At 35.0% G+C, this 25,811-nt stretch overlaps 1 protein-coding gene across 3 annotated transcripts; it reads left to right on the top strand.

The window, feature by feature from the left end:
• CEP44 (centrosomal protein 44) lies at positions 1–25,442 on the top strand. Of its 3 annotated transcripts, XM_080797235.1 has the most exons (12): positions 16–335; positions 5,684–5,825; positions 7,404–7,542; positions 10,728–10,875; positions 11,997–12,143; positions 12,502–12,624; positions 16,071–16,241; positions 17,201–17,407; positions 18,246–18,321; positions 23,144–23,268; positions 23,522–23,559; positions 24,329–25,442. In XM_080797235.1, the coding sequence occupies exons 3-12, from the start codon at positions 7,454–7,456 to the stop codon at positions 24,369–24,371; spliced, it is 1,167 nt and encodes a 388-aa protein (XP_080653361.1). In that variant the 5' UTR covers positions 16–335; positions 5,684–5,825; positions 7,404–7,453; the 3' UTR covers positions 24,372–25,442. The 3 variants fall into 3 exon arrangements, with proteins under 3 accessions (XP_080653362.1, XP_080653361.1, XP_080653363.1); XM_080797236.1 differs by lacking the exon at positions 5,684–5,825 and having other exon boundaries at positions 1–335; XM_080797237.1 differs by lacking the exons at positions 16–335; positions 5,684–5,825 and adding an exon at positions 1,776–2,589.
• Positions 25,443–25,811: the final 369 nt, after the last annotated feature.

Here is a 25,811-nt window from a genome sequence, read left to right on the forward strand (position 1 = left end):
GTGAAACACCGAGCAGCCGGCTGCTTTGAAGGTCTTCCCGCGGCGCGTGGCGGGCTTCGACCCACTGTTTAAATACCAACGGTCGACTACAGGGGTGCGCGGAGGTGCAGGCGTCCGGCTGCAGCGAGTAGCTGCTGGAGGCTGGGCTCCGGTGGCTATCTCTCGTCGCATATGCTGCCTCCCCCTCTCCAGGCTGTGAGGGGCCAGAGGACTTGGGGGCCCTCTTTGCTTGGCGGCTGCTGGGGAAGCTGGCGAGGGTGCTCCCCAGGTTAAGCAGGGGAAGAAGCCTCTCTCTGCAGCCCTTACCGAAACCACGGAAGGGGGCAAATGACCAGGTCTGCCTTTTCATCCTTTTAAATCAAATGGAGGGAGGGGAGCCCTAGATATGCCTTGCCTATAAACCCAACTGGTATAGCGTTATGATAAACAGCGAAATAGGAAGAATCGTGGCATCTAATTTTCTTAGTTTAGGGTTAGGGTTGGGAAATTACAGACCGATTCCTTCAGTTGGAACCTATGAACTGAGGAAGGATCCTACTCCTCGGAAACACTGACTAGAAGGAAGAGGTGAAAGTAGTGAGTTTTTCTTGCCTGCATTTCTTTGAGTTTCCTTATTTCTCTGCCTTCTAGACGACTTACAGTTTTTCCCCCTCGCTGCGAAGAAAATCCGTCTTGGCATTTTGATTCCGAAATCATGGGTACACAAGACTATTTTTCTAAAATTATCCACAAATATTTTGTATTTTGAGCAGTCTTATATGTGAACACAGCAGTACTATTGAGCTATATTCTTGTCCCGTACCCTCATTGTTTTTCGCCCAGTTTTCTGTGTTTTCCCTTTTCCAGACCTTTCTACCTAACTCTTAGAACAGTATTTTCCCTAATACATTTTGAGAAAATTTCATAAACTGAACTTTACGCCTATCTACTCTATTTTTGATACACGGTTTTTAGATAATATGTAGTGTTGTAAGATATGTCACAAACTCTTAGCCATGGACTATAATCATTAAAGTCAGTGTACTTGCTTTGTTCTGAAGAAAAAATCACTCTGAGTTCAATGGCATTCCATTGAGAGGAATCATTTAAGACTTCTAATCACAATGAGATGGAGCTAGATTAAAAGTTGTAAACTGCTATTGTATACCCTTTTCACTATGTCTCCCCAATAGGTTTAGTCGAGCAGGTCTGACTTGCAGAGAAAATTCTCTGGAGGATGCTGGGAAGCAATATTGAATCCATCTTAATGGTTGAAACTATGCTACAAGCAGATAATGCCTTTTTCCCTTAATTTCTTTTAATAAGGGTTATAAAGTGAAAACATTAATCCTTTTTTAAAAAGTTATTTTTCATTTCTGAAAGTACTGTGCTAAAATGTGCATGACTTGTAGATTGTCTTAATATCTTGGTTTTAGTGTTTTTCAGTTTCATAGTAGATTTAGCAAAGTCTCATGAAAATGTAGAATAGTGGTTGTCATTTTTTTGTATAATACTCACTTCTTTTTAATCCCTTTATTTTTTCTATCCTGTTCTATTATTTACCTCCTTCATCTACAGATCCAACCTGTCCTTGTATCTTACTCTTCTTCAAAAATATTTATTCTGCTGATACTGAAGAGGATGTGTTCCAAGGACATACGTTGTTGTCTGAAAGTCCATTATCAGAGGTAGAAATAATATGAGACATTGATCTATGTTCCAGGACTTCAGAGAAGGGAAAGATACCATAAAGTCCTAAGTAAAACAAAATTACATGTACTAAAAACATGGAATATATATTTGGAAGAATTAAAGTCTACAGAGGGAGATACAATTTCTATTAAAGTTATAGAATGTCTTAGGAAAAGGTACCCCTAAAAGAGTCATATTAAGATAGGTGGGTCTGGAACTTAATACAATAAATACTATATTGGCCAGTGGCAGTACCTAAGAATATATATATTTTGCAGTTACAACCAGATTATTTCCCACTTCATCTTTCCCAGGAAAGTAAAGGCTGGTCTTGGGAAGTCCTTTCTTAACTGCTTCCTTATATCCATCTATCCCCTAGTCATCTTAAAAGATATTTAATAAGGCTTATTTTTTTGGCTAATATTTTGTATAATGTGATTTCAGGATCACTTCTTTTTCCTGTTATCTCCCATTTGGCAGATATTCCCTCTACCTAAAAATGCAAATATTTAGTAGTAATTGATTAACTGAAAAATACTGACTAGAATCAGTGCATGAGCATATAAATTATACTCAATAACCTGTTCTTTACTATGTTGCTAAAGGAGAGGAGTCTTGGAACAGGAAGATACTGTGTTCCCAAAGAGGGGGGGAAGCAGAATTTGGTGGCTAGGGGCTTAAAATAGAGAGCCTACTAAATTTAGAATTTGCAAATTGCTGACCTTATTACCTCTAGTTATACATAAATACAGAGAAAGTGTGTAAGGGGATATTTTGTATCCTGTGCAACTGCTAGAATGTTGACTGGGGGAAAAGATTATACTAACTCTACCTGATTTATGAATTGTTCTGTTTTGTTTTTAATGTCAATGACTTCATTTTAAAGGAGCTTCATTCCCAGAGGATTCATTATTCAAGGTATTGTTATATATTTTCCTTCTATGGAGTGTCCATGGACAGTTACACATAGATCTTTTTAAGTGTGTTATTGGGCACTGCTTTACTGATTGACTAAACTTACAGTTTAGAAGCCTTTTAGCTCTTTCTAGCAGATTCTTAACCATTTATTTACCTATCAATATTTATTTATTATATGAACCTCTTTTGAGAATAATCTTCGAGAATCTAATGAAAGCCCTACACCATGCAATGAGTCATTTAACAATATAATCCCATGGTGTTTTCTTTGAAACTTAAAAAGCTATTTTATTTAAAATCTCAAATATTGTTTCTGTCTCTTGGTGCATATATACATACCATACTGTTTCATACATATGTTCTCTGGAGTTGTATTCCTGTTTCATAGGCCCTTTATATGTCAGCTTTAGTAGATATCACCATGAGGTTTTCTAAAGTAATTATACTAATTTACCCTTCCAGAGCATTGTATGAGTTTCATATGTTCTATAGTTTCACATTTTGGATTTAGTTTGGAATTTCCTAATGATAAATAAGATTGCATGTCTTTTCACATATTTACTCTTGTGAGGTTCTTGTTCAGGTCTCTTTCCCATTTTCTATTGTTTTCCTTTTCTTATTGCTTTGAAGGGAATTCTTTACATATTCTAGATATGAATTTTTTGTTGTTGTTGGTTTTATAGCTCTATAGCAACATTTTCTCTCAGTGGTTTATCTTTCCGCTCTCTTGAAGTTGTCTTTTGATGAACAGAGTTGCTAATTTTAATGTGGTTCATCTTAACAGTTATAAGAAATCTTTCTCAACCTAAAGATCAAAGATATTCTCCTCTATGATCTCCAGCAAGCCTGGTTGTCTTACATTTTATGTTTAGATCTTCAACAAACCTGGAATTAATTTGGTAAAAGATGTGAGGTACCATTTACATCAAGGGGTCAAGATTTATTTATTCTATCTGGGTATTAAGTTGACACAGTACCATTTATTGAAAAAGACCATCTTTTCTCCAGGGCTACTCAGCATCAACTTTGTTATAAATCTAGTGTCAATATAAGCATTGTCTTTTTCTGGACTCTTCTGTTCCATTGTTTTATTTGTACATTTTCACTAATTCCAAATGTAACTTTATAATGAGTCTTTATAATGAGACTCTTTATAATGAGACTTATCCAGTGGTTAAGTCCTCCAATTTTGATTTTTATCAAGATTGATAGTTATCCTTTATCTTTTGCATTTCTGGATACATTTTTGAATCAGCTTATCAATTTCCATTAAAAAAAAAAAACAAAAACCTTGAGAGTTTTTTTGGAGGGGGAAATTCATTGAATCTGTGGATCAATTTTTTGAGTCTTCCAATCCTTAAAGAAGTTGTATACTTTTTCTATGTATTGCTTCTTTAATTCATCTCAATAAAGTTAGGGTTTTTTGTTTTGAGGTCTTATGCATCTTTTCTAGATTTATTCACATGTTTGTGATACTTTTGAGGCTACTTGATTTATACATAGAAAATCAGTTTTAAAAATTATACAATTACTTGAGGGATACAGAGAAGTACAACTAGTTTTTATGTATTGGCCTTCTACCCAGCAATCTTGCTAAATTCACTTATTTCTTTTGGACTCTTTTATAATATACAGTTATGTCACCTGCGAACAAGGACAATATTATTTCTTCCTTTTTAGCATTTATTCCTTTTATTTCTTCTTCTTGCATTTTTGTACTATCTGTGACCTCTAGTACAAGGTTAAAAGAGAAATGATGAGAGGGAACAAAATTCATTCCCAGTCTCAGGAAGAAAATTTCCTTTATTTCACCATGAAGCATGATGTTTGCAGTAGGTTTTTGTTTGTTTGTTTGTTTTTTGGTAGATATCCTTTATCAAATGCACACAGTTCCTTCTTTTCTAATGTCCTAAGAATTATATTATTAGTGAATGTTGAATTTTATGAAATGTGTTGATAGGTAACACTTTCTCCTTTACTTGTTAATGCATTGACATTATAGTAATTCATTTTTTGTTTTGCTTATACTTTGGATTATAGTCCAACAGTGTTCAATTAATTTTGTCCTTCAGATAGTTTTACTTTTGACCATTGGGAACTGTTTCATTTGTCTCCTGTGTCCTGTTGACATACCCCCATCACATTGGGATTGGTTTATTTTGTGTATACTTTCTCACTTTCTGGAACTATGTAATACTTTAGGCTCATCTTGTATATGTTCTGTCCCAGCCTTAGAATTAACCATTTCTACAGGGAGTCCTGGTTCCTTTTATTGGAGAACATTATACACACTAAGATTTGAATGTGAGGTGTGTGCTCTTTACTGCTGGGTGTTGTTGCTTTTAATCACTTTCAGCTGGCAGAGAAAGGCAGTACGTATATATAGTAGCTGTCTGTATACACTTATGGAGAAATACTTCAGTATATAACTGTTTGTGTCTATATTAAGCTGAACATGAGTTCATACTGGAATTTTCTAACTCTAATCCATTAGGCAGGCATGGCTCATTCTAGTCTCCTCTGTTTACTGATCTATAAATTCCTACTCTAGCAATAAGAAACATGATTTCTGTTCTGCGTGTGTTACTGGAATTGTAGTAACTCATGCACAGATGTATCAGAATTAATGCATAAGTACATGGGAAACAACTTTCTAAACTTACATATAGTTTATAAACCAGCATACAGTGTTTATATGCAAGTGTTTTTGTCTTTAGCCTTGCACTCATTTCCAAAGTTACTTAGTTAACATCTTTGCCATGCATCCCCTTCTATGAGGTTGTTTCCCAGCTTCTAAATGGTTTTTTAAAGGTTGCATACATTAGGGTTCTCTTTGTGCTATCCTGTTTTATAGGTTTTGATAAATGCATACTGTTGTGTATCTACCACTGCAGTATCATACAGAATACTTCCACTACCCTAAAAAATTTCCCTACATTTACTTATTCAGCGCTCTCTTCTCCTTCCCCTGAGTCCTTGTTTAACCACTGATCTCTATTGTTTTCACTTTAACTACAGTTTTGCCTTTTCCAGAATGTCATATAATCAAGATCGTACAGTATGTAGCCTTTTCAGACTTGTTTCTTTCACTTAGGAAGATGAAGTAAGGTCCATCCATGTCTTTTTGTCGCTGCTCATTTCCTCACTGCTGACTTAACATCCTGTTGTATGGATGTACCACGATTCTTTTCATCCATTCACCAACTGGAGGACATTTTGGTTGCTTTCACTTTTTGGTGAGTATGAATAGAGCTGCTATAAACATTCGTGTGCAGAATGTTATAGGTACATACTTTTTAAGTTCGATTTGGTTAATACCTTGTTTATGTGATTGCTGATTGTATTGGTAAGACTATTTAGCTTTGTATCTGCTAAACTGCCCTCCAAAATGACTATACCATTTACATTTCTTCCAGCAATAAGTGAGAGTTTCTGTTGTTCCATATCCCATATGCATTTGGTATCATCAGTTTTTTGAATTCTAGCCATTATAATAGGTCTGTAGTGGTATCTCTCTCTCTCTCTCTAATGATCACCTAATGATATGTAAGACTGAGCATCTTATATGATTATTGTTATCTGTATGTCTTCTTTGGTGAGATGAATGTTCAGATATTTTGCCTATTTTTTAATTGGCTGGGGTTTTTTTTCCTTGCTCTTGTAAGAGTTATTTGTATATTTTGGGAACAAGTCTTTTATTCAATATGTATTTTTGTAAATATTCTCTCCCAGTCTGTGAACTATCTTTTCATTCTCTTGACAATGCCTTTTTTAGAAAAGAAGTTTTAAATTTTAATGACATACAACTTATTTTTTAAAAATTTGATAGTGCTCTGATATTATCTAAAAGCTCATTGGTAAACCTGGGGAAGCAGAGAGATAGTTGCCTAGCTGAACAAAATATGTGGGAGGTGGTGTTGGGGGAGAGAAAATAAAAATCTAGTGTTTAGCAGCTCCTACATGGACTTTCAAATAATCATCCTTACTTCAACCCCCTTGGCCTTACCCCTTAGCCTTTCATAAGCATTAGAGGCCCTTCATTTCTGGACTTATCTTGCGGCTGTTTGTTTCCTCTTAAATGGGCAGATAAAATTAGCCTGTCTCTGCTTTGCTAGGTTGGTTTTCACTCAATCATCTGCTTTCCATCTTCCAAAACTTTGTTGATACTTTCTGTCATGTGGAATCCCCTCTAATTCATTTTGCCCTGGTAAGTGTATATGGTTTTTAATCATTTACTTTCATTTTAGTGATGTTTAAACAAAAGAAATAAAGATAACATGCGTTTAATCTGCCATATTTTACAAGCCCGAATCCTAAATTTTTTTTTTGACTAATCTATTTTTATTTTTTAAACAAAACATCTTATTGGCGACTATATGAGATCAAAGCCCTGGGAATAATGACTAAATATGTAATAAATTCCTTTGTCTCCATTTTTAACTGATTTTATTATGTAACCATTATAAGCATCTAAGATAGTCATTGATGGAGATTATTTCAGGTTGATTTCTCTCCCCAAATGGTACTTTGTTAAAAATAAACTATTAGGGAGAGTATCATGAGACACATTGTAAGAATGTGAACATAAGGCAAACTTATTTTTTCGTAAGGAAAAAGTATTTGGGGAAAACGCATTATCTTATATTTGGGAATATACTGTAGATAGACGATAGCACTGGACCATTAGGGAAGATAAGTTAGTGGAGAAATAGCTAAGATAAGATAAGTATGGTAAGTGTGTGTAAGAGATGTGAACAAAATATAAAAGATTCAGAAATAGACTTAACCAGTGTTCTATGGATTTTTATTTTTAGGTGAAATATTAGATTATTTCAAAAGCTGGAGCCGAATGTAATGTTAAATAATGGCAACAGGTGACTTAAAAAGAAGCTTACGGAACCTAGAACAAGTTCTTCGTTCACTAAATTATCCTCAAGAGGTGGATTGTGTTGGGTGAGCTATGTATCAAACTTACTTGTGTTCTTTTTTTTTTTTTTTTAATATTTTATTTATTTATTTGAGAGAGAATGAATGAGAGAGAGCATGAGAGAGGAGAAGGTCAGAGGGAGAAGCAGACTCCCCAAGGAGCTGGGGCCCGATGTGGGACTCGATCCTGGAAGTCCGGGATCATGACCTGAGCCGAAGGCAGTCGCTCAACCAACTGAGCCACCCAGGTGCCCCATTTGTGTTCTTTTTGATAATGATTTGAATTAAGATTGGACATTGAGGGTGTATCTAAGTAGAGACTGGTTTTACTGAGTTGTTTAAAAAATTTTCCTTGAAGTGATTAAAATGTTTTAGAAGGCAGGGAATTACAGGAGTTTTTTGCCAAGTATGAGTCAGTGAAAAATTCTAACTCAAGAGGTTTAAAACACCTTTTAGAAGTAGAACCACGAAATACAGCTGTACAAGATATGGTTTCTATACAACTTTTAAACTCATTAAAGTATAATGGATCTCATTAATTATATAATTTGCTATCCTCTCACATTCAGTTAGATGGTATTTTTGATTTGGAAGATTCTAGTTGATGGGTTTCTTATGACAACTTACACCACATGCTAAGATTGTTATTAAGCTAACTCATTTAATAGACCCAAATTGAACCTTTCACTGTAGTTTTCACTTTCCAAATATGACTTACTTGCTTTTGTAGTATATAGCAACATGCGTTTCTTCTATATTCATGCTGATCTAAATATGGTACTCTCATCATCTACCTCTTCATATTTCTTTTCTCTTCTTACCTGGGATTATTGATTAAAAGTATTCCCCACTGTGGGGCACCTGGGTGGCTCACTTGTTAAGCATCTGCCTTTGGCTCAGGTCATGATCCCAGGGTCCAGCTCCCTGCTCAGCGGGAAGCCTTCTTCTCCCTCTCCCAATCCACCTGCTTGTGTTCCCTCTCTTGCTGTGTCTCTCTCGTTAAATAAAGTATTCCGCACTAGAATATAAGCGGAAGACTGGGACTTTGTTTTGTTCACTGCAGTATCCCCACATCTAGAATTGTGCCTTTAGAGCTAACCAGACATTCAATGAATAAGTGTCAAGGGACAAGTCCAGATTAGGTATATGTTCAAGTAGTAGAGTAAAAATGGTTAAAACAGTAAAAAAAGAGAATCTTAGAGTAATGTGCTTTACATGTAAGCATGGATGTTCTAGGGGTGTGCTTTACATATACATGTGGATGGACCATAGGGAGAGCTAACCCCAAGAGATGGCAAAATATAAGGATAATGAGGACCATGGGAGAAAGTTGAGCTCTAAAGACCGATTCCAGGCCTTCTGTGTGAGAATCAGAAGTTGCTCCACAGCATGTACCAATCAGATCCTGCTTCCTTAACACAGGGACATGCTATGTTGTTGTCTTGCTGGGACTTAACCAGTTTGAATAGCCACATCTTCTTCTTCCTACTTGAAGCATCATTTTAAGATACGTTCTGGATAGGAGTACTTGGAAAATATACCAGTTATTCCCCTATCTTGAGTTTGGAATTTAATATTTGATTTTCTAGCTGACTCAGGAGTATCATTAAGAATAATAATTTTTAGACTGTTTCACAACATAGTACTCTGCAGGGTCTTTTGAAATAGGTCACACTATTTGCAGCTGCTTATTCAGGGTGCCCCCCTCACCCATATACACACTCCACCACACATATTTTGATTCTTATATTTCTTACTCATTTTTAACCTTTTCCTCAGCATCTCCTGTTTGTCAGTCTGCTAGTTTATAATAACTGTTTATTACTATTTCTAATCAAATTCCCTAGAAACTAGATAATCGAGATTTTTGAATTAAAACAAGTGGTATTAAATGTAGACCCCGGCTGTCTTCTAGTCATCATGTGCAAAAAATGGACAGATTTTGCTGTTCAAAAGTATTATTTTCATTTCCTGTTTTGAGCTGATACACAAGGTTGCTAGAATAGTTTTCTCATTGGGTAGAGTATTATCATATGCATAAATGTGAAAAAAGCAATTATATTTGTCCTAAAAAATAAAATGTTATTTTATCATTGTATACTTGTTCTCTGTCTTTTAAAAAAGTTTCAGGTGAGGATGGGGAAATTTATGTATGTCTTGAATTTTGTGGAAAATAAATGTTTTCTGTAAGTGCATTTTTACTTCAGTCGAACACATATAACTGGCTAATTGAAGAAATACCTCCTTGCTTTGTTGTGGGAGAATCAGTGAAGGTACTTCACATTGAGAAAATAAGGTCCATATGTAGACAAGTGGAAAAGAGTACAAGACAGAGCATAAGGCATCAGACATTGAATGCCCTGGGATTCATTCTGCGAGAGATCAGTGTGGATCAGAAAATTGAGAGTGGATCTCTGGGAGGCTTGAGATTTGCCAAATAGTTCATAAGAGGGAATAACAGGCCAAGAAGAATGGGATACCTTTCTAGACTGGAGAAATTAGCATACTCTACCAAGGCACAGATTTCTACTGAGCTTGATACAAGTGGAGGATTGCAAACTAATCAGCCCAGTTATAGTAGATGCCTTTTCCAGCCCTGTTTCCCCTCTGTAACGTAGAATTCATAATATTTTACCCTTGCAGGTTTATTATAAAGAGCAAATGAGGTCATGTAACAAGTGTTTGCAAGTATATTCAAGTGGTATATTTGTTTAATTAGAGAAAATGGACTGATCAAGTAAGGCTAAGCTTTGGAAACTCAAATACTGTGGTAAATAGACTGTACTATTACTAAAGAGCTAACTGTTTAAGTAAATGAACTTATTTCATAGAACTTGGCTGTAGTGAGTTAGAGTAGGAGATGGAATCTAAAGGGTTTTGTGTATCTCCTAATTATTTGGCTGTAGTGTTAATTTACAAATTATTGACACCATATTTTTTTTTAAAGATTTTATTTATTTATTTCACAGACAGAGATCACGAGTAGGCCGAGAGGTGGGCAGAGAGAAAGGGAGAAGCAGGCTCCCTGCCGAGCAGAGAGCCCAGTGTGGGGCTCGATCCCAGGACCCTGGGATCATGACCAGAGCCGAAGGCAGAGGCTTTAACCCACTGAGCCACCCAGGCGCCCCTTGACACCATATTTTATATTTCCTTTCTTATCTGAGTTTGTGGTATTATGCTCATTAAATATCTTTCCCTTTTCTCCTGAACAGTTTGGTAAAGGGCGATACAGCAGCATCTTTGCCCATCATCAGCTATTCCCTTACCTCATATTCACCTTATGTAGCAGAACTTCTGATGGAATCCAATATAGAGCTCATAGCGAAGAATGACTTGCGCTTTATAGATACCGTCTATAAGGTATTTTTGAGTTTATGAAATAATTCTTTAAGAATTCATTGAATGATTTTTTAAAAGTAATGTTTTATAACCCCTTAAATATATGTGAACCACATCTATTTGACAGTATTTTCATATGCATTTCTCATTTAGACGCAGTCCCTATTATAATCAAGATAATTTAAGTTCCCATTATGTTTTATAATCTAATAAGTGGCAGTTGGTAAAAATTTGTCATTGGCTACCATTTGCTCTTTTCATATCAAAATTTTAGTAAAATTTGGCATATTGGCAGAATTTAGAAATGTGACTTTATTGAGTAAAATTTGTAGTTTATAGAATTACGATTACTATAATTAGTAAGAGGAAACTACAACTTTGAGATTTATGTTCCTTGATGTCTGGGACCATGTCTTATATCTAGTCCAGTATCTACATTTATACTGTATGTACACTGAACTTAATCTCATGATTAAAAAATATCTCCAGATTATCATTAATTTTTACTCAAGCACTGGTTTTCTCACTTCTGTTAAAATAAGAAAACCCATTTATCAAATCTAATTTTTTTTAAGTAACGAATTGCATTTGATGAAATGGTACCTTTTATGTGTAGAGTCTCTGTTTAGTCTTCCCTATCTTTGCCTCTAACCCCAGCAAGCTTCCATGGAAACCTAAGAGACACTTCTAAGAAATCCTAGGGTTCTACAATATAGGCTTTGAAAAATGCTGATCTAGTCTATTTCTTTTACTTTACAAATGAGACATTGAAACACAGAGGCCTACTGACCCTGTCGTGGAGGAATTAAATTATGATTTTTGTGACATCTGGTATGGTATTATTCTTTATTATCTAATAAGTTAAGGAGTTTTTCTAGTACCAATGAGGCTGTTTGAACTTTTTGATCATTGACTATATTTTTTCATCTCCTTAAACAGTCATCTATTCTCTGCTACTTCCTAACTAGCTGTTTTCTATGTAAATACCTATCTCCTACCTATGACACGTATCACCCCTATGAATCTCTTTAATACCCTTAATCTAATGGCTTGGTCCTCCTTATCCTCTCAAAGACGTTATTACATTCCTGACTGGGTGGCCATTTATGATTTCTGGATTTTGGTCTATTCCCTGTTTACAGCTTCTTCGTGATCAATTTAATTATAAACCAATCTTGACAAAAAAGCAGTTTCTCCAATGTGGATTTGCAGAATGGAAAATTCAAATTATTTGTGATATTTTTAATTGTGTGATGAAAAAGCACAAGGAATTGAGTAGTCTTGAGAAGGTAATTTTGTTAATTGATTTTAACTTACTCCAAGTAGCCCAGTATTTTAACGTATGAAGTCAGTACCCTAGATAGCAAACTAACACAGAAGTACAATTACTGGATAACCATACACCTGAATGTTTGCTTTAAATACTGGTCACTTGTTTTTACACATTTGTGCATTTGAGCTACTAGTCCTAAGCTAACAGTTCTGACAACACATTTTCTTCACATCTTAGTTTTCAAAAGACATGTATGTCTCATTAGTTTCTTATCATTTGGCAGTTGTATTTCATATATGAAAATTTAAATAATATAATTTAAATATATGTCAGCTTTCACATAAAATAAGTCTTAATATTTTATTTTTTTTAAGATTCCCTCACAACACAGAAAGAAAGTCAGTTCTGTTAAGTCAGAACCTTCTTCAAGCACTGAGAAGACATCTACAGAACCTATTGGCATTGACATCACTGGCAGGTTTATGACTTCAGGAAAGGTAGGAAAATAGAAAGAAAATGTGTCAGTGCTAAGAATTATCTACCTAATTAATCAGTGTACAAGTTTCACTTTTCTGACTAGTAGCTAGTAAAACATTTTAGTCAGGAGCGCCTGGGTGGCTCAGTGGGTTAAGCCTCTGCCTTCAGCTCAGGTCATGATCTCAGGGTCCTGGGATCGAGCCCCTCATTGGGCTCTCTGCTAAGTGGGGGCCTGGTTCTCCCTCTCTCTCTCTGCCTGCCTCTCTGCCTACTTGTGATCTCTCTCTCTGTCAAACAGATAAATAAAATCTTAAAAAAAAATCAGATATAGTAAAAGATTTTTAACAATGTATACCATATTATCTAGAGGACAGTCCTCACATTATAAGGTTAGACATGTAAAATTGACGAATGTTTCTCTTTATGTTTCTAATGCTGACTTCTGTCTCATTGCCCAGATAGACTAGCAGTGATTTGGGAAGGTTATGTTATGTGGTCTTGACACGTACTCTTAATTATGTATCTAGTTTTTTGAAAACATGGGAATGTTTGAAGAGCATACCATTACTTATAGTGATAGGTTATGATGATTCATTTGCATATGTTCATATTTTTATACTGGGAGTGTATATTATCCAGTGATTGATAGTCCCTACACATATAATCTGGTTTTGGGTTAGGTTTTTGAACATTTTTTTTTTGTTGTTAATAAATAGCCTACCCTTGTCTCCTTCGAGCACTAGTGGATGAATGAGTCCAATGCCTTTAGAGATAGCTTTTCTATCTCCAAGAGACATTGAGGCCAAAATATTACTTTATAACAATTAGTATATTTTCAGCTGTCTTTCACTTTGGACAAACCATTTCTGAGATTGAAGGATAGACTATCAAGTAATCAAGGTATAATTAGGTAAAAGATATGAATAGTTTCTGGCTGAGATAAAATCTAGAGAATTATTTCTCCCCAGTCAAAACTGCATGAGTTATATTAATAGAATCTATTAAAAGTAGAATCTATTAAAGAATGACATTTTACTGGGGGAGAAATATTCTTAATTACTTTTTTTAATATAACCGTTTTGCAACATGTAATAAGAGCAATAAGAAAAGGAATTAAAAGACACATTGTTTCTGAATAAGTGCCCATACTTCTTGTAAACTTGAATCTCTAACTTATCTAACTCTTGTTAATTTTGTATGATTTTATTTTCTAATTTCTAAATGGTTTATATATAGTGTCCCTCTCCAACTAGAATTTATATGAACAGGAATTTTGGTATACAGCTTTTTTGGTAACCTTCCTGTGCTTAGGACAGGCACTATAAGTACTTACTAAATATGAGCTGATAAAACTAAATATATTTTTCAATCTTCTGCTTCAGTTTTGGGGCTGAGTAATGATTTAAATTGTCCCAATAAGGTGCAAAACTTCAAGGCATTAAGTTTGTTTTGGTTTTCTTAGAACAAAGTATTCTTTGTCATTAATAAAAATTTATTTATTTATTTATTTGTTTACTTAAAAAGATTATTTATTTATTTGTCAGAGAGATAGAGAGAGGGCGCACAAGCAGGCAGAGTGGCAGGCAGAGGCAGAGGGAAAAGCAGGCTCCCTGACGAGCAGGGAACCCAATGCAGGTCTCGATCCCAGGACCCTGGGATCGGGACCTGAGCCAAAGGCAGCCCCTTAACCAACTGAGCCACCTAGGTTTCCCTGTTAATCAAAATGTAATCAGTGCCACCAGATCTTTAATTAACAGAAATTTAAGTAAATTTTAAAAGTATTCCAACTTAGAAAAGTTGGAAATAAATAATCTTTCCAACTTAGAAAAATTAGAGTCACTACTTTACGGGTAGTGATTGAGTCAGTACTCAAGCAAATGGTTTCTTTTCCCAGTATCTTCTCTGTAGAGTATGATTTGTGAATTCTATCTTACATTATATGACATCTTTATAGTGCATATGCAGTCTGTCTGTAGTAGAGGAAGTAGGCAGAAAAAGCTTGTGTGAGTGCATAGTTTGACCTCATGCCTTACTCTTAGGACTTTCTCTTTGTCATTATTAAGTTTGAATTATTAGATGAAGGTCTAATATTTTCTGGCTTGTTTATTAGAAGAAAATTGCAATGGTCCCCTTCACGGAGCCAATTCTTGATTATTTATATGTAAATTATGTGGCAGCCTATTATGGAATTTTCCAAACATTCATAAAAGTACTCATTCCCGGACGCCTGGGTGGCTCGGTTGGTTAAGCAGCTGCCTTCAGCTCAGGTCATGATCCCAGCGTCCTGGGATCGAGTCCCACATCGGGCTCCTTGCTTGGCAGGGAGCCTGCTTCTCCCTCTGCCTGCCACTCTGTCTGCTTGTGCTCACTCTCACTCCTCTCTCTCTCTCTCTCTCTCTCTGACAAATAAATAAATAAATAAATCTTTAAAAAAAAAAAAAAAAAAAAGTACTCATTCCCAGGGAGCCTGGGTGGGTCAGTTGGTTAAGCATCTGCCTTGGATCATAACGATCCCACGTCCTGGGATTGAGCCCCACGTTGGGCTTCCTGCTTAGCAGAGAGCCTGCTTCTCTTTCTCCCTCTGTTTGCTGCTCCCCCTGCTTGCTGTCTTTTTCTCTCTGTGTCAAATAAATGAATAAATAATCTTTTAAAAATTACCCATTCCCACTATTAGAAGTTTTTCAACTCCTCCTTAATCTTTTTTTTTTTTTTAAGATTTTATTTATTTACTTGTTAGAGAGCACGAGCAGGGGGAGTGGCAGGCAGAGGGAGAAATAGGCTCCCTGCTGAGCAAGGAGCCTGATGTGAGACTTGGATCTCAGGATCCCAGGACCCTGAGATCATGACCCAAGCTGAAGGCAGACTCTATTTTTTTTGTTGTTTTTTAAAGATTTTATTTATTTATTTGACAGACAGAGATCACAAGTAGGCAGAGAGGCAGGCAGAGAGAGAGAGGAGGAAGCAGGCTCCCTGCTAAGCAGAGAGCCCTATTCAGGGCTCGATCCCAGGATCCTAGATCATGACCTGAGCCAAAGGCCGAGGTTTTAACCCACTGAGCCACCCAGGCGCCCCTAAATGCAGACTCTTAACTAACTGAACTACCCAAGGGTCCCAGCCCCTTCTTAATCTTGTTTCATCTTTATTGTAACCACTTTTCTAGCATCTTTTCCCCCAAATCTGAAGCAATATGAGTCAAATCCCAGACATCATTGAATAGGTATTTCAGTTTTTCTGGTCCGTAAGAATGCTTTAAAAATCAGGACCACAATTTCATCACACAAAATATTAGTAATAGTAATAACAGTTTAATCAGTAGTGTTTGATATGTACCTTAATATGTTATTTAAACTTTGGTAAATCTTAAAGGGAAGAAAGATATTTCTTCTGTAAAGTTATTATGTCTATGTTTAAAATAATTTTATGAGGAAACCATTGAAGCAGCTCTGACGTATTTTCCTTTATGCAGAAAAAAGCTGTGGTGATCCGTCACCTGTATAACGAAGATGGTGTTAACATTCCTGAAGATACGATAAGTACTGTAACAGATGTTAGTGAAACATTTGATGTGTGTAACTTAAAGACTACTGAAATAAAGATTCCTGAAGTAAAGTTCCCTGAAATCAAGTCTGAACAACAAGTAAGAATTTTGGTCTTCTTTAACAGATGCAAGGATTTCTTACTTTGATGTACATGATTACTTCAGCATCTAAACTTTGGAATGCCTCTAACCTTTTGAGTCACGAATCATAATACAACACCTTTTACCATTATTTAAGAATAAATAAGTGTACCGTATAGGATCAACAGATATTATTTGCTGCTTATGTTTAGGGTACTGGACCAGGTGTTATGGGTAAGAAAAAGATGCTTCAGAGAATTTACAGTCTGGTGAGAGACTGCAATATACTACTTTGTACAGTGAGGGTTCTCTGTTTATATATGCCCATCATTAATGAATGGAGAAACTGGTATACTCATGCCATTTCATTTTCCTTTTTGGGCCTTCGCCGTCCCTCTCTCAGAATACCTTTCCATTACTTTATTGTCGCAAACCCTATTATAGTGTCTAATCTGTACTGCTCCTGCTTAAACATTTCTATCTTTCTTTTCTTTCTCATAACTTCTCTACATCACAGTATACAGTTGTCCCTTATAAAAATTAACACAGGGTCATGAAGCTTAATTCCTTTTTGTAGCAAACTGAACAGTCTCAATGCACTGTCATTTCTTTGTCACTCCCTCTTAGCTTTGTGCTAGGGGCTATTACAAAAAAGTTCGTGACAGTTTCCTTATACCACCAGGTGTCGTTCTAAGAGCTTCATGCAAATTAATTTAATCCTCACAAGAAGTGCATAAAGTAGGTACTGGGTTGTTTTTTGTTTGTTTGTTTGTTTTAACATATATAAGGAAATTGAGACCCCAATTGAGGTAGTTTCAGCGTCCGCACATTCTGTCTCTCCAGATCGCACTCAATTCTCACACTGTACTGCCTCTTGTAACTATGGAAATAACACAGTGCACTGAAAAATGGGATACATCGAATTTTAAGGGAATTTTAGTTGGTGTAGTGTAATTTTTAACCTCTAATCGTTTTAGGATGTTCAAATCAATCCTCAGATTACTGCACTACAGACTATGCTTTTTGAATGCCAAGAAAAGCTTCAGAAACTGACTTTGGTAGAGAGTAGATTAGACTCTTTGGAAGAAAAAATGAAAGGAAAAGTGATGGTAAATGAAAAAACGTGGACTAATCTTCTAAGTCGTATCACTCTTCTTGAAACAGAAATGCTTCTGTCTAAAAAGGTATTTTCTTTCCTTAACATTTCTAGGATCTCAGATACAATTAAGTTTTCATTCATTGTAAAGTGTGTATTCTTTTAGAAAAGCTAATTATGATAACATTAATGTAGTGGATACTTAGTTGAAATGAGGTTCTGTTTAGATACAGCCCATTTTGTTGCTGTTGTGGTTATTGTTTTTCTCTTTATCAACTAAGATAACCTAGCAAAACTCTCTAGCTTCAGCTTTCAGAGCTGTTAATACTTGAACAGCTCTAAGCATTTAAAATAAGGTAGGATAATGTTTGATTTTCTTTTTAACGATTTTATTTATTTATTTGACACACAGAGAGAGAAATTACAAGTAGGTAGAGAGGCAGGCAGAGAGAGGGGGGGATGCAGGCTCTCCGCTGAGCAGAAAGCCTGATGCAGGACTCGATCCCAAGACACTGAGATCATGACCTGAGCCGAAGGCAGAGCCTTAACCCAGTGAGCCACCCATGCGCCCTAATGTTTGATTTTTATGAGAAGCTTGAGATTATATTCTTTGATAGCCTAAATGGCCTATTTTTACAGGGAAAAGAAAAAATGGACAGAAAGAATTAAAATCATGACTTCCTGTTTTTATTCACTTACTCTGATCAAATTATAAATTTCATAGAAACGGTTAACCAAATTTGCCATGGTCTTATCAAATCTAAGAAATTTGTTTTTTTATTTACTTAGGATTTCAATTTCTGGTTCAGTTGAAAATGTTTAAACATTCATCATGTCATCTTTATATTTATGCTTAACAGTAAGAATATAAAACGAGTACATTTTTCTTTTCATTTTATTCTAAATACTAATCTGTATTTTTCTAGAATAATGAATATATAGACTTCAGTGCAATGAATGAAGACTACGAATCTAGTAATGACATGGATATTCTGAGTCCTGGTAAGTTCTAATGTTATGGCAATGGTATTGGTGGTATGGCAAGAAGTTTTCAGGGGGATGATTTATATAGGAGTTTGATAATTTTTATATTCCCAAGCCTTATTTTTTAGAAACTGCGGCACCCCTAGAACAAAAACAGTATTGAACTTACAGACTACTGAAGCCAAGCGTTGCTAAAAAAAAAAAAAACCAGCTTACATATCTTATGTGACATAGTGGTTTGGGCACTAAATTTATTAGACTACACATTTCAGGTTTGGTAAAATGTTTCCTCTTTGCATTTGTCATTCATTTATTGAACAAATTCCAAAGCTTAACTGTGAGGTCCTTGAAATCAAAATCTTACCTTGTATTCTGTCTAGCAGGCAGAAAATAGGCCTGTATTTCTATCTCCAATAACTGTATGTAATAGAGCTCAATTTTTTTATATAGTGAAAGAATCCTGAATGCCTGCTATTTGCAAAACCTTGCCTTTTCCTGGGATGGTGACTTAGTTGGTTAAGCAACTGCCTTCGGCTCAGGTCGTGATCAAATCCTGCATGGGGTTCCTTGCTCAGCGAGGAAGGAACCTGCTTCTCCCTCTACCTGCTGCTGCTCCTGCTTGTGCTCTCTGACAAATAAATAAAATCTTAAAAAAAAAAAGCAAAACCCTTGCCTTTTCTGCATTTTCATAGTTATAATTTTATTAACGTTATTACAGAACATAGCTTTAGCCCGTTTAGTTAAAATATATACAAGTTTAAGCCGCTATGCTATGACTTAGACTGATGGGCAGACAGGCCACATCTGAAATGGATTATAGATTATGAACAAGGTAAATGTCTGGTCTCAAAGTTTATAATCCAAATGTGATCAATTAGTCAAATTTATATATAAATTCTTATACTTTGCACCTTACATATATATGCTACATGGAAACAGAGTTTGATCTCGGAAGTTGAGAGCAATAATTCACCAACCTGATTTTAGTATTAAGTTGGGAATGGTTTTGTGAAGTTCCTGACTTGTTTCCCTTTTATCAGAAATGGTGTTTCCATGGCTGTAGGCATCTCTCTGTCTTGGTAAAAATCAGTGAGAAGAGGTTTTTATTATGGATTGGGCTTATGTGGGGTGATTTTGGAGACAGTTTAAAGAAGTGAGGGTTCTTCTAGTTTGGGTGCTGTCAGGAAGCAGGAACAGTTTGATGACTGATAATAAGAATGAAAAAAAGAGCTGAAATTTTCAGTGGAAAAGAAGAAGCACTCATGTTAGTTGGGAGAGCACTATAGCTGGTCATCTGTGTGTTTACTTATATTCTGTCCTTGTCTATATTCATACATGACAGCAGTCTTACTTTGTTTCATCACGGTAATGAAGTCACCCCAGATGGTGTTCATTTGCTATGAAATTTTTTATGTTCAAGGAGGGGAAGCAGTGATCTAGTTGTTAATTACTAGATAGGCCATGACATTGAGGCTCTTTCTGTTTTTGCTTTGGGTTTTTTTGTGTGCCTTTTTCCTCCCAAGAAAATAAAGTTAAATATTTTGTGCCCTTTTCCTCCCAAGAAAATAAAGTTATGATATCATAAGAGTGTGGTTCCAGTATGACTAAAAGGAAGGGTACATGTGGGTATATGAAGGAAACTGAAGCAGAAGAGTAGAAAGACAAAATCATGTTTATGTGTAGATTTTTAACAAAGCTAATAATGATCAGATTTATTTCAGGGAAGTCATCTTTTTTTTTTTTTTTTTAAAGATTTTATTTATTTATTGACAGAGAGAGAGAGATCACAAGTAGGCAGAGAGACAGGCAGAGAGAGAGGGGAAGCAGGCTCCCTGATGAGCAGAGAGCCTGATGCGGGACTCGATTCCAGAACCCTGAGATCATGACCTGAGCCGAAGGCAGGCTTAACCCACTGAGCCACCCAGGCGCCCCTCAGGGAAGTCATCTTAAAACAGAATAGCGATTCATTACAGGAAAGTAACACTGGGAAGGAGAGTAATTTGAAGGGTCTTTCAGTGATCTTTATTTCAGAATATCAAGGCTATGATAGAATAAAGAGGAAGTAATTTATTTAGCTGTTATAATTGATAAGCCTTGATTGCTGATAGAAGTAGAAGTGGTGAAGGAGGGGGGAAAAAAGTCAAGACTGATCACTTGTGTTTGACTTGTATGACTGGTTATACAAGTAACTATTAAAGTAACTAGTTGTTACTTTAATAAAATAGAGAATTATTATTAACAAAATAATAAATATTAATAAATTAATAATTTATAATATAATTTATTGAATTAATGATTAATACTAAATGATATAATATAATTTATTAATTATATTAATAATTAATAAATTAATAATAAAATACTATATAATAATAAAATACTATAATAAAATAATAATAAAATAATAATAATAAAATACTATATAATAATAAAATACTATAATAATAAAATAATAATAATAATAATAATAATAAAATAATAAAATAGAGAATTAAAGAGAAGGTTTGGGAAAAAATAATGAATTCACTTTTGAAAATATTAAATTATGTATGATATACTTAAGACAAAATATCCAGAAATCAGTTGGACATAAATTGGGAAGTGCTAGTTTATAAATTACAGGTTTCCCTGCTATCAGAAGAGCATTACTGTGAAACCTTTCATAAGCCTAAAGGGCATAAAGCAAAGAAGCAGTTACCACTAATTTATATAAAAACTTCTTTAAACATTCCCAGACCCCAAAAATGACTTCTCTTAGACTTTTCTGATACCTAAGGACACATCTTGCTAACAGAAACACAGTTACATTGTGATAAAGCACAGTTGCTCACAGGAGCAATTCAGAGCTGTAGAGGCCTGGTGCTGAGCTGGAGTGTAGCTCCCAGGGAAGCCGCTTGGCGGGGCCACTCTCGCTGCTCAGGGTGTGAGGCCTCTGTAATGAATGATTCACTGCAAAACAAATGCTGAACACTATTTTCATTTTTCACCTTTATTCATAAAAGTCAACATCCTCCTTGATTTCTTTTGGTTAGCAAATAGATACTAATGTGGGTCTTTTGTTAAAAGCAAAGTGCATAATTCAAAAACTGACAATGTAGGAGATAGCTGTATAGTTAAATGGCAAAGGACCTAACTAGTTCTCTTGATGCAGTCAGGTCATAATTCCCCAAAGCTGGCAGTGAAAGCTTAATGGTCATGTGGAGAGAGTTGGCTAGAAAATCTAGATCTTAGAGATCTGCTTTCTTCATGGAGGTCTATTAGTGGCGACTCTGAAACTCCCCTTCAGGGCCACTACTCTCCCCTTTGCTTTCTAGTCTGAGCTTAGTTACCAGTCTTTTCTCAAATCTCCCATAGCACAGCTAAGAAACCATTACATTTGCACAAGGAAGACTCTACTAGAGGCTCAGGAACGCAATAGGAAAAATCATCACAGAAAGTAATACACACTTAGCTGATCTGGCTATCACATATGGCTGGTGTTCAGTATATGCCCCTGTAATCCCTGGGATGCTGTACATGGCTCTCTGAATAGCCCCCTAGCCTGCCTAATACCAGGTTTCTCCCATCATGAGGTACACCCTTCAAGGCTAGATAGATACCTCCAAGGCTAGGCCCCAGAAAACAGAGCAGACAGAGCCATTCCTTCACCTTCTACTCTGTCTTCCCACTCTTTATTTCCTGTCCTTGGACTCAAAACCCCCTGTTTTTGAACAGCTTAATTCAGAGGTGTCCTTTCAAAGGACACTTCTCTCTATTCATAGAAAATAACCCAAGATTAGGGAATGGTAGATACAGTTCCTACCTAGTGTCAAGTTATTACTTGAAATTACCTATTGCCAGCAGCCCCTGCTAAAAGACCTGGGGGTAGCTAATCTACCATGTGATCTTGACCCAACTGGATCAAAAGTAGACACCTAACCCAGGGAATACCAATCCAAAAGGTGTTGAGCCAGATCATTTTCTCTCCCTTGGGAATTTGGAATTAGGATACTAAGTCAGTCAAATGATGTTGAGCCTGGAATGGAGTGGCCATTTTGTTCAAATTCATGTTGATAAGCAAGCAGAGGAATGGAGTAAATAAGTAATAGAAGTAGACAAAAGAGCCTTTCTCCCTTTGAGATGAAAGTAAAAGTCTAATTGTTTCAGTCCTCAGGTGGTAATACTTTTTTCCTAATTGAGGTTGTCTGTGTAGGCTTACAATAAAACTGTCCTATGTATACTAGCTTAAATGGGTGTCTTCTTTTTTTTTTTTTTTTTTGGCCTTGATCTTGCAGCCATATGTATCTTGACTAAAACATAGGGCTAGATTTAATAGCAGCATGTCTTGTCTATGATGTTTTATAATTGAGTTGTAGGAAAACTTTACCATCATTTACTGAATGAATGGTATTGGCGTACTGGAACTGGAAAGTTGTTCAGTTCTTTAGGAAAAAAACTCTGTAAACCCCCCCTCCCTTTTTTTTCCATGCATATTTAGGATAGAATGTTTCTTGATTTTTAAAAAGTATAGTCAGTGTTAGTAATAGTTACCACCACTTTAAGAAAACTATATACCTGAGTCAGTAGCTTATACTTAAAAATTGTGAACTTGCCTATTTATTCAATTGATTGCTGTGATAAAGGTAATAGTACCTTTTGGTCATTTTTATTGGCCTGTTTTGAACATCTAGTTCTCTGTGTCTAGGTCATTATCTTAAAAGAATAATAGAAATTTATCTGGGTCTATACCAGTAGTCATTTCATATTAAAATGTCTGTTTCTCTTCAGTATATACATGAAATTTTTAGATATGACTCCACTGTGAAAAGAGAAGGTAACCTAAAAATGAATTTCTCCACAGATGGAAAAAACAAAGAGGAGAGGCAAACAGGTATTCCTCTATCCTCTGGCTATAGTACAGTGTCATCAGATTCAACTCCCAGAACCTCAGCTGGTAGTTACTGTGGTTTGAAAGAGAATTCAGAGGTAAGAAAACTGGCAACTGCTTAGATGATTTCCTTTTTAAGGTCAGAACAAGCAAGCATTAGATTTAGTTATAGATGCCATTGGCAAGAAAAAATAGTGAAACTGTAAATCTTAATCTCTCGTAAAAATTCTTTATGATAAGTAAATAGTACTTAATGCAATGTTTTAGAATGTGTTTTATATGTTCGTGGTCCATCTTTGATGATGGTTTACTTTGAGAAATCGCCTAAATTTGTTGCTTTTTAAATTAAAGGAAACAACAATCCAGAAAATGGAAAGGATGAAAAAAATGTAAGTAACAGAAAGGGGCAAGAGAAATTCATTTCTCTATAGGGAATTGTATAGGATTACAGTATATATGGAAAGTGCATGTGTGTTTCAAACCTTAAAGGTCTCTCAATCAGGTGTGGGATTCCCTCCAGGACTCCAGTGGGTAATAAATCCACCTACAGTTATGTGTTTGTGAGATGAGTCACTGTTTTGGTTTCCAACAAGTGATGTAAAACATTCTTAATGGAATTAATTGTGGGATTAAGCAGTGCAAAGATATTTTGGTTGAAAGTTAATCAAGGGTATTATGTACTTTTGGTAACTAATGTAGCAAAATATTTAATATATGTCGGTGGTTGGTTTGGAGACATTTTAAGTATTATTAGAGTATTGCCAGTCTGTCAGACAGTTATTGGTAAAGCACTACTAAAAATGATACTTGTTTCTTGTACAAATGTGAAACTACCAATGGTTATTAAAGAGCAATTAAAAGGAAATATGAAATGAACTTCTATAAGATTATTATGAAGTCTACTACTTTAATGAACTATATCATTTTGAAATTTGATAAGTATTAAAATAACTTAGGCCTAAGAATTAAAGACTCATAATTCACTTTGTTGCTATTTCTCCCCTCTGGCCATAGTATATACTTAATTATTGTTTATACCTTTAAATAAGAAAAATACTGAAATTTATTTTAGGTTCAAAAGCCTAATTTCAGCCCCTTAAACCTATGCCTCATTATGAATTTTTTTTTACTTAATATGATTTATTTGTTGTATTGCAGGTTTGAAGAAACCGCAGAGTTACTGAAATGTCCAAATCACTAATTATAGAATTTTCTGCATCAACTTCTCTAGGACTTTGGCTACTGTACATATTGTATATTTTAAGAATTCTCTATAAATTTTAATATGCTACAATGTTTTCATGAAGAATTTGAATTCCATTTGGTATATGAGTTTTTTCAATATTGAATAAATACTTATTTTTATGCTATGATTACACTTCTTTACTCTGTTTTACTTTTTTAAGAAAAACTTAGGTGCCAGTACATTTCTTTTAGAGAGTGAAGTCATTACAGCACTGTGTTTTTGTGTTGACATTTGTTGGCAGTGTGCTAAGTAATATGTTTTTTAAAGTACAGGCTTGTGGACCATGGTTTACATCCTGTTGGAAACATTCCAACTGGGATTTGCGTATTGTACCCAGGAGGCTCTCATGCATACCATCTTGCCATCTGTACTGACTAATTTGTTGTAATGAAAAGTTAAAAATGCTCATTGACAATTAAATAAAAATACAATTTTATGCTTAATCAAAAAGCAGTAATACATTTTTAGTTAACATTGAAAAAGTGAGGGTCTGATTCTCTTTTTGTATTTGGCAACAGGTCAGAAAGTTCACCACGAAAAGTGTGTTGAGTATTTTAGTGCTCTATTCCGTAACACATTTTAAGACCAGCAGTACAGACACAGATGGTGGCCATCCAATATTACAAGATACACAGTATGGTTTTTTGTTTTCTTTTAAGTGATGGGAAGTTATGTATTTTTCTAGAGAGAGAAAAGGTCTTAGATGAAGTTAAATCAAGAGAAAAATGAAATTCACTTTAAATTACTAGCTATATTACTAGAAAAATGATCTTTTTAAAAATGTTATATGTAAAAAAAGTAATAAGGCCCTGAGAAATCTTTAAGAAAACTGATTCCATTATTTGGAAGGAAAAAAGGAGGTTTTTTTTTTTTTTCCTTTTTTATTATTATTTAGATCATCTGATTGTATTTTACTTATTATCTGTTTATATTCTGTGTGTAATTTGATATTGTCACATGAGACTAACATTAAAAGTTAATATTAACATTCAATTCACTGTAGAAATAAAGCATTTTTAGTATTCTAATGTGTTTAGTCATTAAACTTTAAAATTTATGAATTTTAAAAGTTAGCATACAAGCTTAAATTTAGTAGAATTTCAGCAAATATTTCTAGGATTAATGAACCCACTTAGATTTTTCCATTATAAAAAAATTACAGAAATCAAGATTAAAAGATTTTCTTGTAAAAGAAAAATCTATTAACTTCTAAACTATCAGTACCAGCATGGAATTATAGCTCCACCTTGTGGTTCATATGTCAATATTTTACCTTCTATTAAAACAGCTGGTTTCCCATAAAAACTTATTTTATATTTTCTCTTTTGAAAAACTCAATTTAGGAAAGAAATATTTTAAGTTTTCTTGTGCAACACAGAAGAAGTCTTCTTTTCT

Source organism: Martes martes (genome assembly GCF_963455335.1).
Source record: "Martes martes genome assembly, chromosome: 2".
NCBI lineage: Eukaryota > Metazoa > Chordata > Mammalia > Carnivora > Mustelidae > Martes > Martes martes.

Coding starts and splice junctions, on each gene's coding strand:
- CEP44 (XM_080797236.1), top strand. CDS start 7,454: ATGGCAACAGGTGACTTAAAAAGAAGCTTACGGAACCTAGAACAAGTT. Junction 10,876..11,996: donor TTATAGATACCGTCTATAAG/GTATTTTTGAGT, acceptor CCCTGTTTACAG/CTTCTTCGTGATCAATTTAA. Junction 23,269..23,521: donor GTTTGAAAGAGAATTCAGAG/GTAAGAAAACTG, acceptor TTTAAATTAAAG/GAAACAACAATCCAGAAAAT.